Genomic DNA, 12,286 nt, shown 5'->3' with positions numbered 1-12,286 from the left:
GAATCCATGAGAGAACATCAGACAAACCTAAATCAATGGGCATTCTACTAAGTAGCTGGCCAGTGCTCTTCAAAGCCATCCAGGTCATTAAAGACTGAGGAAGTGTTACAAATGGAAGAGACTAAAGGAGACATGACAATTAAAGGCAGTGTGGGATCCTGGATCAGAAAAGGACATTAATGGGAAAACTACTGACTTCTCAGTAAGATCTCTAAACTGGTTAATAATATTCCATCAGTGTTAATATTCAGTTGTCCTACGGTTTTGTAAGATGTTAACATTAAGGGAATCTGAGCGAAGGGCACAGGAGAACTCTACTATTTTTACAACTTTCTATAAGCTTAAAATTACTTTAAAAGTTTAAAAAAACAGTCAATCTAAATCTTTGGGGAACATGATTTGATGGATTCACATTATTCACCAAGCTGAAGTCATACTACTGATAATTATTTTTAATTTTGAAAATCTTGAGAGAAGTCTCCACTTTTTGCACTCCCTATCATATGTTTATATCTTTATAATAGGTAGTGTTTCAACTTATGCATTACCATGTCTTTTTTCACACATGACAGTCAGTTCCTTAAGAATACATACTAAGACCTAGTTACTTCTACATTCTGTGACTAGCAGTCTTTGTCTAAAGGAAATGCTCCATAACTGTATTCTGAATAAATGATTAAGTAAAAGATCCCAATGCTATAGGAATTATTTACTTACGCTCCACAAAGGAAGTAAAGAGCATTCTGAACCTGCTAAGCCGACTACCTTCATCAGCCCACATCCGTATCACCCCAACTCCTGTTTTAAGCATTACATCATTGGCCACAGTGCTGCAAAACTTGGCCTTCAGATTTTCAATAGAACTGCTCCCATCGTAGACTGCAACGAAGTTTCTCTTGCATTCATTTGAGTGCTCCATTTGATAATCTAGGAACCTCAAATAAATCTGTAACATGAAAACAAAGAAAAACAGTGCTTTTAAAAAGATACATTAAATTTTCTAGTTCTATTATCAAATCAATATGTAAGTTGACTGCACTGAGTTATAACACCTGACAGAAAAACAATAGCTAAAAGGATGATGCCTAAGTAGGTAAAAGAACTAAGACTAATGGTCTGTTTCTTTGGTTGTCTTAATAATGAAACCAAGCATTAAGGAACCTAAAGTTTGTGCTGTGTCTGTAAAGAGAAATTTTTTGCTCCATGAAAGCATGACTATCTTACATATTTTCCTTGTTATAAAAGCAAACTCTTGGTACTGAGAAACTGGGAAAATGAAAGAAACATAATTCTATTACTCTAACAATTATTGTGATAAACCTTTTTTTCTTCACATTAAAAAAAATTATTTTATTTATTTATTTTTGGCTGTGTTGGGTCTTCGTTGCTGCGTGCGCTTTCTCTAGTTGCGGCGAGCGGGGGCTACTCTCGTTGCAGGGCCCGTGCTTCTCATTATGGTGGCTTCTCTTGTTGCAGAGCATAGGCTCTAGGCATGTGGGCTTCAGCAGTTGTGGTGCACGGGCTTAGTTGTTCCGCGGCATGTGGGATCTTCCCGCACCAGGGATTGAACCCATGTCCCCTGCATTGGCAGGTGGATTCTTAACCACTGCACCACCAGGGAAGTCGCTCTTCACATTTTCAAAACCTAAGTTTAATTGTAAGATACATACATTCTGCGTTTGCTGTAACACATTAAAACTTATCTATACTCTTCGTAACTGTAATCATTCCCATGACGTCTTGTCATTTATTTACCCACTATCTCACTGTTGCACATTTAAGTGGTTTTAAGATTTTACTCCATAAATTAACACTTCCTACATTTTCAGTCAGAAAGATTTAAACTGGAGTTTCAAAATAAGCACTATTATAGTTTTCTATTTTGCTTAGTATCCCCCTTCCTCAAATTTTATAGGCAGCTTGCTACCTGGCACTAAGCTATTCTTAAAATGTGCCTGACCCATTCTTATTTGAAGAGTTCCATTAGATTGTAGGCTTAGAAAGACCTTGAGCGTAATCTCCGTAAGAACAGAATGAAATAGGTATTATTCTTTATGGGCTGGGAGGAAACTAAGGCTCACAGGGATTAAGGAACTTGCCCAAGGTTACTTAGGGCGAGAATTTGAACCTAGGTTGCTCTGACTCTTAAACTGTACGTTCTTCCCATTCCCTGGGATGCCTTCTATGTGTGCAGGCACACACACACACACACACACACACATACTCTCTCATACACAGTTCACCTTTTGGCTCTACTTGTTCATAGGTAACTCTACAATTAAAATAATATTTTAGTGAATGAAGAATAAAGACTTCTTTGATTGCCACTGGAGACATCTAGTGGGTATTCACCTGCTGGTTGCTATCTTGGAGGTAGCAGTATGATGCCACACCCGTTCTTTATTTTAAAGGGCTTCATAAAACAAAAATGTCAGATATTTTTCCCCCTAAAATACCTTAAGGACATAAAACTAAGAACAAAAACTCAAAAATACAGCTCAGAGTTAAATTTTGACTAGTAACTTTGGCTTATTTGAAATGACCAATTAGCCATTTTCAAGAGACTGGTGGAAGATCACCAGTAATGGATTTCCATTTCAAAATTTCATAAAACCTCCAAAAATATATTTTAACACAGAAGCAATATGTTTGCTTAAAATATATTTGTTTTCATTACTTTCTTCATCATTCATATAACCAAAACATACTGCCCATGGTTCTCTGGCAGTATCACTACTACTGTAATTATTTGTCTTCTCCATTAGATTGTATGGTCTTCTAATGAGCGTATCACATGCTAATTCTATCCAATACAATTCTTGCTGAGAGCAATTAAAGAAAAAGTGGGTAGGTTTATAAAACCTAGTTTGGTAGAGCTAAATACCAGGAAAATAATCAAGAAGTCTGAAGTATTTACTTTTTTTTTTTAAACTGAAGAAACATGGTACTTGTATAAGGCCATAGTAAATGCTCTTTAAATATATAACTTTTAAAAGTCAAGGTTTTAAGGCAAGTCATATGACAAGAATGACATTCTTTTCTATTGTGAATACAGTTAAATACTGGTTAATAGTTTAATTCAACTGATCTTCAGAAAATATTTCTAACAATATGAGGCTGACAAATTGCAATGGGTAGAGGGGGACACAAACTACTCTTCTCTCACCTACATTGCAGAAGACAAGATCTTTTACTACACATAAACACTCATGGCCTCTTACCCACTCCTATACCCTCCCCAGGGAAGTGAAGAGAGTCACTTGGATGGGGGGGAATTTGGTCCCTTTTTCCTTCCCTCTTTCCCTGGACCAGCGAGTATGAGAAACAGTGACCTGGGTAAGTGGGTCTCTTCTGCAGATGCACTTTCCTTGGATGGGACGGTCCAGTCTAGACTGAGGTAGGAGGTGGACCTAGTGGGTAGGGAATTAGCAAGTCTAGTTTGGTTCTCTCACTAAGCTGCTTCTCCTAGCCTTTAGTGTAATAAAGGGGCTAGTCTGAATCTCCATGTTCTCAATTGGTTCATAACCCCAGTGGGGGAAAAAAATGCTTTTTACTAGAGCCCCCAAAGGCCCCAAAAGAAATGCAATGAAATCCTCAGAAAGCTGTTATTTTTATGGAAAGGCCACTGATAAAAATAGACTAAAACACTACTTACATACTCAAACACCAATGACTTCTTTTGTATATATAAGTGAATATTTCTTCAACATCATCCATTAACTAGTTTACCCCATTTTGAGTACTCAAGGGTTATGGTGGTCTTTCATATTTTTTCTTTTAAAGTACTTAAATAAAATCATCTGCTTACTTTCTTTTCTTTTTTTTTTTTTTTTGCTGTACGTGGGCCTCTCACTGTTGTGGCCTCTCCCGTTGCGGAGCACAGGCTCCAGACGCGCAGGCTCAGCGGCCATAGCTCACGGGCCCAGCTGCTCCGTGGCATGTGGGATCTTCCCGGACCGGGGCACAAACCCGTGTCCCCTGCATCGGCAGGCGGACTCTCAACCACTGCGCCACCAGGGAAGCCCTGCTTACTTTCTTATTTAACACAATTTAAAAATTTTGACCCACTTTTTACAAAATAAATTTATTTATTTATTTTTGGCTGTGTTGGGTCTTCGTTGTGGCACGTGGGCATCCTCCAGTTGCAGTGAGCGGGGGCTACTCTTCGTTGCGGTGCGAGGGCTTCTCACTGCAGTGGCTTCTCTTGTTGCGGAGCACAGGCTCTAGGCGTGTGGGCTTCAGTAGTTGTGGCACTCAGGCTCAGCAGTTGTGGCTCACGGGCCCTAGAGCATGTGGGCTCAGTAGTTGTGGCTTGTGGGCTCTAGAGCACAGGCTCAGTAGTTGTGGCACACGGGCTTAGTTGTTCCATGGCATGTGGGATCTTCCCAGACCAGGGCTCAAACCCGTGTCCCCTGCACTGGCAGGCAGATTCTTAACCACTGCACCACTGGGGAAGTCCCTTGATCCACTTTCCATGTCAACTGTGAACAGTATTTTTTATGTTAACTTAAAAAAATCGACTTTTATTAATAAAAAGTAACATTCTCCACTATTCAACATTCTAGGTCACACTCCTAAAAAACTTACGAATATAGAATCATTTCTTCACAAAGTATTTCAAGAAAGAGCAAGATCTAAAGTATTAATTTCACTTAAGCATTTAAATACTTAACTATTAAATATGGTCAAAAACCCCCACCTCTGTACATTCATCCCTCAGTATCCATGGGGAACTGGTCCTAGAAAGGACCTGATCTGGATACCAAAATCTGCAGATGCTCAAGTCCCATAGTCAGCCCTCTGTATTTGTGCTTCTGTATCTATAGATCCAACCAACTGCAGATTGTGTAGTACTGTAATATTTATTGAAAAAAATCTGTATATAAGTGAACCTGTGCAGTTCAATTCTGTGTACAACTGACCCTTGAACAACGTGGATTTGAACTGTGCAGGTCCACTTATATGGATTTTACTCAATAACTATATACTACAGTACTACAGTCTGTAGTTGGTTGAATCTGAAGATGCGGAACCTCAGATACAGAGGGCTGACTATAAAGTTATACTCAAAATTTCAACTGCAAGCAGGTTGGTAGCCCTATCCCCTGTGTTGTTCAAGTGTCAACTGTACAGCTAAAGCCTTCTATGTCCCCATTATCTTTCCTACACAACCCATCCTAAGTATAATTTTTATAATTCCTATGTACAGCTTTAGATTTTATAATTTATATATCTATAAAAATATATAGTATTTTTTGTATATTTTCTTTTTTGTATATTTTAAAATCTTGGATCAACTGTAGAAATGAGTCACTATCCATTTTCCTTGTGGACATTTAGCTTGCTTCCACTTTTTAAAATATTAAATACTGCTGTAAACATTCTTGTATTCTCGTTATGCTCTCATATGATGAGTATCTGGGTATTTATCTAGAAGCAGGGTTGCTGTATTGTAGGACATAACAATTTTCAGCTTTACCAGAGCATGCCAAATGACTTTCCAAAGTGGCTGTAGCAATTTATTCTTCCAAAGTAAGTTAAGAGAATTTCAGTTCCTCAATCCTTGCTGACACTTGGTCACAAGACATTCAGTCACGTCTCAAGTAATATATAATAAAATCCTCTGACAAATGCAGAGTCAAGTGACAGTCACCATAATCAAGAAGTTCCATCACCCCCTCCCCCAAATTCCCTCCTGCTGCTCCTCAGCAGTCGAAATCCATCTTCAATCTTGTTTCCTGGCGACCAATGACCTGTTGCTGTCGTTCCACCTTTCCCATATAAATAAAAAAATTTTTTTTTTTTTTGGCTGTGCTGGGTCTTCATTGCTGCACATGGGCTTTTCTCTAGTTGCAGTGAGCAGGGGCTACTCTTCGTTGTGATGCATGGGCTTCCCATTGTGATGGCTTCTCTTGTGGGCCCCAGAGTGCACAGGCTTCAGTAGTTGTGGTATGTGGGCTCAGTAGTTGTGGCTCGTGGGCTCTAGAGCGCAGGCTCAGTAGTTGTGGCACACAGGCTTAGTTGCCCTGCGGCATGTGGGATCTTCCCAGACGAGGATCAAACCTGTGTCCCCTGCATTGGCAGGTGGATTCTTAACCACTGGACCACCAGGGAAGTCCTAAGTAAAAATTTTATACAAATAAAATCACAGTATTCTGAGTCTGGATTCTTTGATTAGCACAATGCATTTGAGATTCTTCTATGCTACTGCATCACCAATAGTTAGTCTCTTTATTCCTGAATACATTTCACTACATAGATGTACCAAACTTTATTAACAACTGAGGAACACTTAAAACTGTTCCCAGTTTTTGTTCATTTTGGATAAAGCTACCATAAACATTCACATTCATGTTCTGTGTGTAAACATATTTTTCTTTCTCTTGGGTACCCAGCCAGGAGACTGCTGAATCACATGGTAACTTTATAGGAAACCATCAAGCTGTTTTCCAAAATGGCTATATCATTTTGCATTCCTACCAGGAGTGTTATTAGATTCCCAGTTGCTCTACATAGTTCCCAGCACCTGGCATTGTCATTTTTAAAAATTAGTTATTTTAATAGAGGTATAGAGCTATCCCATTGTGGTGTTAATTTGCAGTTTTGAAATGTCTAAATCTTCTCTGGTGAGGTGTCTGTTCCAATTTTCTGCCCATTTTTAAATTGGGTACTTTTCTTATTGTTGCGTTTTGAGTTCTGGGTTAAAGAAGTCTTTTGACAAATGATTTACATATATTTTCTCTTAGTGCCTTTTCTTTTCACTCAACAATGTCCTTCACAGAGAAAAAGCTTTAATTTTAATGAAGTCCAATTTATAAGATTTTCTTTTATGGATTCTCCTTTGATGTCATATCTAAGAACTCTTTCCCTAACCCAGAGATTTTGCCTATGTTTTCTTCTAAGAGTTTTGCAATATATTTGTTTTTATATAAGATATTAAGATATAGGTATAGGTCAATTTTTTTTTTCTTTTTGAAATATGGGTATCCAATTGTTCTAGCATCATTTGTTAAAGACTAGACTATGCTTTCTCCATTGAACTGACTTTGTATCTCTGTAAAAAAGATCAATTAACTGTATTTGTATGAATCCTTTTCTGGGCTCTATTCTGTTCCACTGATCTATGTGTTTGAGCTTTTGTTAGTACCACACTGTCTTGATTACTGAAGATTTAAACTCCTGAAATCAGGTAGTGAGTCTTCCATCTTTGTACTTTTTCAAAATTGTTTTGGCTCTTATAATTCCTTGCCTTTTCATTATACTCTAGAAACACTGTCGACATTTGCAAAAATATAGTGGGAGTTTTAATTTCAACTGTTCATTTATATAGATCTATTTTAGAAGAATGGATGTTAACAGTACTGAGTTCATCAACAGTTATACACTGTATATCTCCATTTATTTAGGTCTTCTTTGAATTCTTTCATCAGGGTTCTGCAGGTTTTCAGTTTACAGATGCTGCACTTTTTTTGGGGGGTGGGTGGGGGAAGTGCTACTTTAAATGGTACTGCTGATTTCTTAATTTTGAACTCCAATTGCTCATTCTTCAAATGTTGAACCTTTGAACATTTATAGCTCAAAGTATAGTTGACCCTTCAACAACATGGGAGTTACCAACAACAAAGTATAGTTGACCCCTGAACAACATGGGAGTTGACCCTTGAACAACAAAGTATGGTTGACCCTTGAACAACATGGGAGTTAAGGGCGCTGACCCTCCTTGCAGTCAAAAATCCACGTATAACTTTATAGTCAGCCCACCAGATCCTTGGTTCTGCACCTGTGGATTCAACCGACCGTGGATGGTGTAGTAGTAGGTATTTACCCTAAAAAAAAAAAATCCATGTATAAGTGGAGCTGTGCACTTCAAACTCGTGTTGTTCAAGGATCAACTGTATATATAAAAAATACAATTGATATTTGTCTTTTGGTCTTTTATCCTACAACCTTGCTAAACTGATTTGTTCCAGGAGTTTTTTGAGGGTATATTTCATGTTAATTTTTTTACGTAATTATGTCATCTGCAAAAATAGTTTTCAATCTGTATGCCACTTTGCACTGTCTACAACTTCCAATATGGTGTTAAATAGGAGTTACCTCGTTGTCGATTTTGAGGGAGAAAGCATTCAGCTTTTCACCATTAAGTATGGTGTCATCTGTAGATTTTGGTAGACACCCTTTATCAGGTTACAGAAGTTCCACTCTATTTTTATTTCTCTGATTTTTTTTTTATCATGAATGGGTGTTGATTTTTTTTAACAGATTGAGATAATCATGTAGTTTTCTTTCTTAATTTATATAATGAATTACACTGATTTTTCAAATGTTGAATTGGTCTTGCATTCCTGGGATAAACCACACTTGGCTGTGACTATTTAAGTGTATTATACTTTTTATATATTGCTGGATTAGATTGGCTAATACTTTAAGGATTTTTGCATCTAGTTTCTTTTAATCAAAAAAAATTTTTGACGTGGACCATTTTAAAAGTCTTTATTGAATTTGTTACAATATTGCTTCTGCATTATGTTTTGTTTTTTTTGGCTGCAAGACACATGGGATCTTAGCTCCCCGACCAGGGATCAAACCCGCACCCCCTGCATTGGAAGGCAAAGTCTTAACCACTGGACCACCAGGGAAGTCCCCTGCATCTATTTTCTGGAATAACAATTATGATACCAATTCCAACACGTGGGTCTTCCCCACCCACCCCCGCCACCACCAGCAATTCTCAAACATCAGCTGGGTGTCCTACAATTCAACTCAATTATGACACTATCTACCCAGAGACAGCATCCGATTCTGAAGGTTGAGGGCTTACTCCCAGAGGACTGGCCTCCACTTCAGATGCCAAACACGAGTCCAGGTTGTCACATGATTCTGACTGACTGGCTATAAATCTGACGTTCCTAAGATCTCATTCTTGGGTTCCTTTAATTTGCTAGGGTGGCTTACAGGACTCAGAAAACCAGTTTACTTACTAGATTATTTGTTACCCTGGTAATAAGCCTCCATCTCTTGCGGATTTCCAGAAGTCACCTCATTAACATAAACTCACTTGTGGTTGAAAAGGGCTTGTTATGAATAACAAGACACCCATTTCAACTTTATGGCTCTGAAACATTTTTAGGAACTGGGGACAAGAGACCAAATATTGTAACAATAGATGCTCTCATTGCTCTTATCACTCAGGAAATTCCAAGGGTTTTGTGAGCTCTGAGCCAGAAATGTGCATGAAGACCAAATATATATATTTCTTATTACAGAGCAAAACCTCACAGGGGGAATATTGATCAGTAGTTCCCTTATAATGTGTTCGGTGGTATCAGGGTGATGCTTGTCTTGAGTTTAGAAGCATTCCTCCCCTTGTACTTCCTGGAAGAGATTGCAAAGAACTGGCATTATTTCCCCTTTAAATGTGTTATAATTTGTCAGTGTAACCATTTAGGAGCTTTCTTTGTAAGAAGGTTTTGAACTATGAATTCAATTTATTTCATAAATATATGGCCATTCAGGTTACATATTTCTTCTTAGATGTGTTTGGGCAGCTTGTGGTTTTAAGGAATTTGTCCATTTCGTTTGAGTCATCTGATTTTGGGGCACAGAAAGGTCCATTGTTTTACTGGAGGGTCTATAGCAAGGTCCTCTCTTTTGTCCCTGATGTTGGTAAAATGGTTTATATTCATCCAGATATTTACCATTTCTGTACCCTTTCATGAAATTCCAAGATTCTTTCTAGTGCCATTTCTCTTTTATCTAAAGAACTTCCTTTAGCATTTCTTTTATAGCAGGTCTCCAGGCAATGAATTCTTTATCTTCATTAGGGTATGTACTTACTTTGCCCTCATTCCTGAAAGGATATTTTTGCTGGATATAAAATTCTTAAGTTCACAGTTCCTTTTTTCAGCACTTAAAGGTTTTGATGCTTGGCTTTTATGATTTCTGAAGAGAAATCCATAGTCATTAAAATTGTCATTCCTGGGCTTCCCTGGTGGTGCAGTGGTTGAGAGTCCGCCTGCCGATGCAGGGGACACGGGATCGTGCTCCGGTCCGGGAGGATCCCACATACCAGAGCTGCTGGGCCCGTGAGCCATGGCCGCTGAGCCTGTGTGTCCGGAGCCTGTGCTCCACAACGGGAGAGGCCACAACAGTGAGAGGCCCGCGTACCGAAAAAAAAAAAATTGTCATTCCTTTATACAAAATACATCATTTTTCTGTGTCACAGCTCAAAGCTTTCAATCTTAGGTTTCAAGTAGCTTGATTTGATATGAGTAGGCTTTGTTTTATGTTTGTTTTTATCCCGTTTGGTGTTTGCTATGCTTTTTGAATCTGTAAATTTGTCTTTCAGCAATTTTTTTTGCAGTTATTTCTTCAAATATATTTTCTACAACAATCTTTTCTCTTTCTGGTACTTAAGTGACATAAATTTTAGGCCTTTAGAAACTGTTCCGCAGGTCCCTGAGGCTTTAGTATAATTTGTTTTCAATCTTTTTTTCTCAGTACTTCAGATTAGGTAGTTTCTACTGAGTCACCTTCAAGTTTACTGACTTTCCTCTATAATCTCCACTCTCCTATTGGCCCATACAGTGAATATCTTTTAGAAGTTTAAGATATATTTTTTCCATTCTAAAATTTTCACTTGGTCCGTTTTTATAGTTTCTATTTCTCCGCTAAGATCTATCTCTTCACTCATTTCAGGAATGTTTATCTTTACCTCATGGAACATGGTTATATTGTTGCTTTAAAATCTACAATTCATCCGAGTCCTGTTAGGGTTGGGATCTGCTACTTCCTCCTTTCAGAATTAATCACATTTCCCTAGTTCTTTATATTGCGAGTAATTTTAAAATTATATCCTGCACATTTTGGATATAACACTGAAACTCTGGGTCCTCTTAAAAATCTGTGGAAAATGTTGAGTTCTGTTGCTTGTTTTATCAGGCAACCTACCCAGAAACGTTCAGATTGCATGTACTGCCTCTTGTTGTGGGTGTGGGTTCCAGTGTTGGTTCAGTTTTCAAGGCCTTTGCCGTGCTATGTAGACTTGCCTAGGGCATGCCCTACTCAGGCACTTGGGCAGTGTTTATAATGTAATTTGGTCCTCAACACCTTTGCCATGTTTCTGTGGGCCTGTTCCATGCGTATGCAGCTCAGGAGTAAGCCAGAATTAGCACCTGTCTCTAGCTCCCTGTTCTCCAAGACTTCTCATTCTCTGGGTAACACGGTTTCCTCTTCTCAGTTCCTCTGGTGGCCAGAAAGATAAGTTTTCCTCAGAGTTTTTAGTCTCCTAACCTGTTATAAGTTTTGAGTGACTAAGAACAAAGAGAAAAAAAACCAATGGGGATTCCCTCCATACTCTCCAGACATCACCATATCCTTTTCCAAGTTCTACTGGTTAAGGAGATGGGGTTTCAGTTGCTGCTGTAGCTGCTGTGACTGGTGCTGACCTTGGGCAGAGCTAGTAAAGGGGAAAAAACAAACCAGGGATGCCCCTCCGCCTTCAGTTTATAAGGGCCCCTTTCTCAGTCTTCTGGCTAGAGCACTTTCTTCTGTCTGTACCTGCTTTCAGTTCCACAAACCAGTCCAAAAGACAAAGAAGGAAAAAAACCTGTGATTTAAGAATCACAGGTTTGTGGTGATTTGGGGTCATTATTCAAGTTTTGACTTCCTTCCCAAACCCACCTTCTAATGGTTACTTTTCAGAGTCCTTATGCACTTGCTTTTTGTGTTCTATCCAGAGTTCTCAGTTATAATAAGTTAAGAGCAATAAGCTGTAGTGGGCTTACTCTATCTTGGCTGGTTCTGGAAGTCATTTATTTTAATGTAGTATAATTGATAAATTTTATCTTTATGGTTTGCACTTTGTGTCTTCTTTGTTTTTAATAAAACGTTTCCTAACCAAAGGTTATATTTAGAACTATACTCCTGTATTTTCTTCTGAAAGTTTTAGTTTTAACATTTAGGAATGAATTTTATGTCAAGTGCAAGACAGGGATCTCACATCAATAGTTAACTGGTTGTAACATCAATTATCAAGTGTCTCCTTTTGACCTGGCATGCTATACATTATATACCAAGCTTCCATACATGTGTAGTCCTACTTTTAGAAACCTTACTCAGTTTTATCAGTTTGCATACCCCAGTGATAAATGCATCTGTCCAACTACCCCAACTTTATCTCGAAGGGTAAGTACTCCACTTTGTTTTTATTCAAAATTGTCATGGTTCTTCTGGATCCTTTCCTCTTCTTTGTGAATTTTAGAATTAGCTTGCCACATTCCCCAGA

General features: G+C 38.3%; 1 protein-coding gene across 2 annotated transcripts in view; it reads right to left on the bottom strand.

The window, feature by feature from the left end:
• NETO2 (neuropilin and tolloid like 2) overlaps positions 1–12,286 on the bottom strand; it is a gene marked incomplete at both ends in the record, with an annotated part of 80,170 nt that overhangs the window by 28,434 nt on the left and 39,450 nt on the right. For both annotated transcript variants that reach the window (XM_081215769.1, XM_081215770.1), the window contains one exon: positions 718–946. In XM_081215769.1, the coding sequence (XP_081071895.1) occupies positions 718–946 (229 nt within the window). The remainder of the gene's footprint in view (positions 1–717; positions 947–12,286) is intronic.

The sequence above is a fragment of the Mesoplodon bidens genome (genome assembly GCF_964165515.1).
Source record: "Mesoplodon bidens genome assembly, chromosome: 18".
NCBI lineage: Eukaryota > Metazoa > Chordata > Mammalia > Artiodactyla > Ziphiidae > Mesoplodon > Mesoplodon bidens.
The sequence above is the reverse complement of the archived record's forward strand: the minus strand, read 5'-3'. Positions and strand labels throughout refer to the sequence as shown.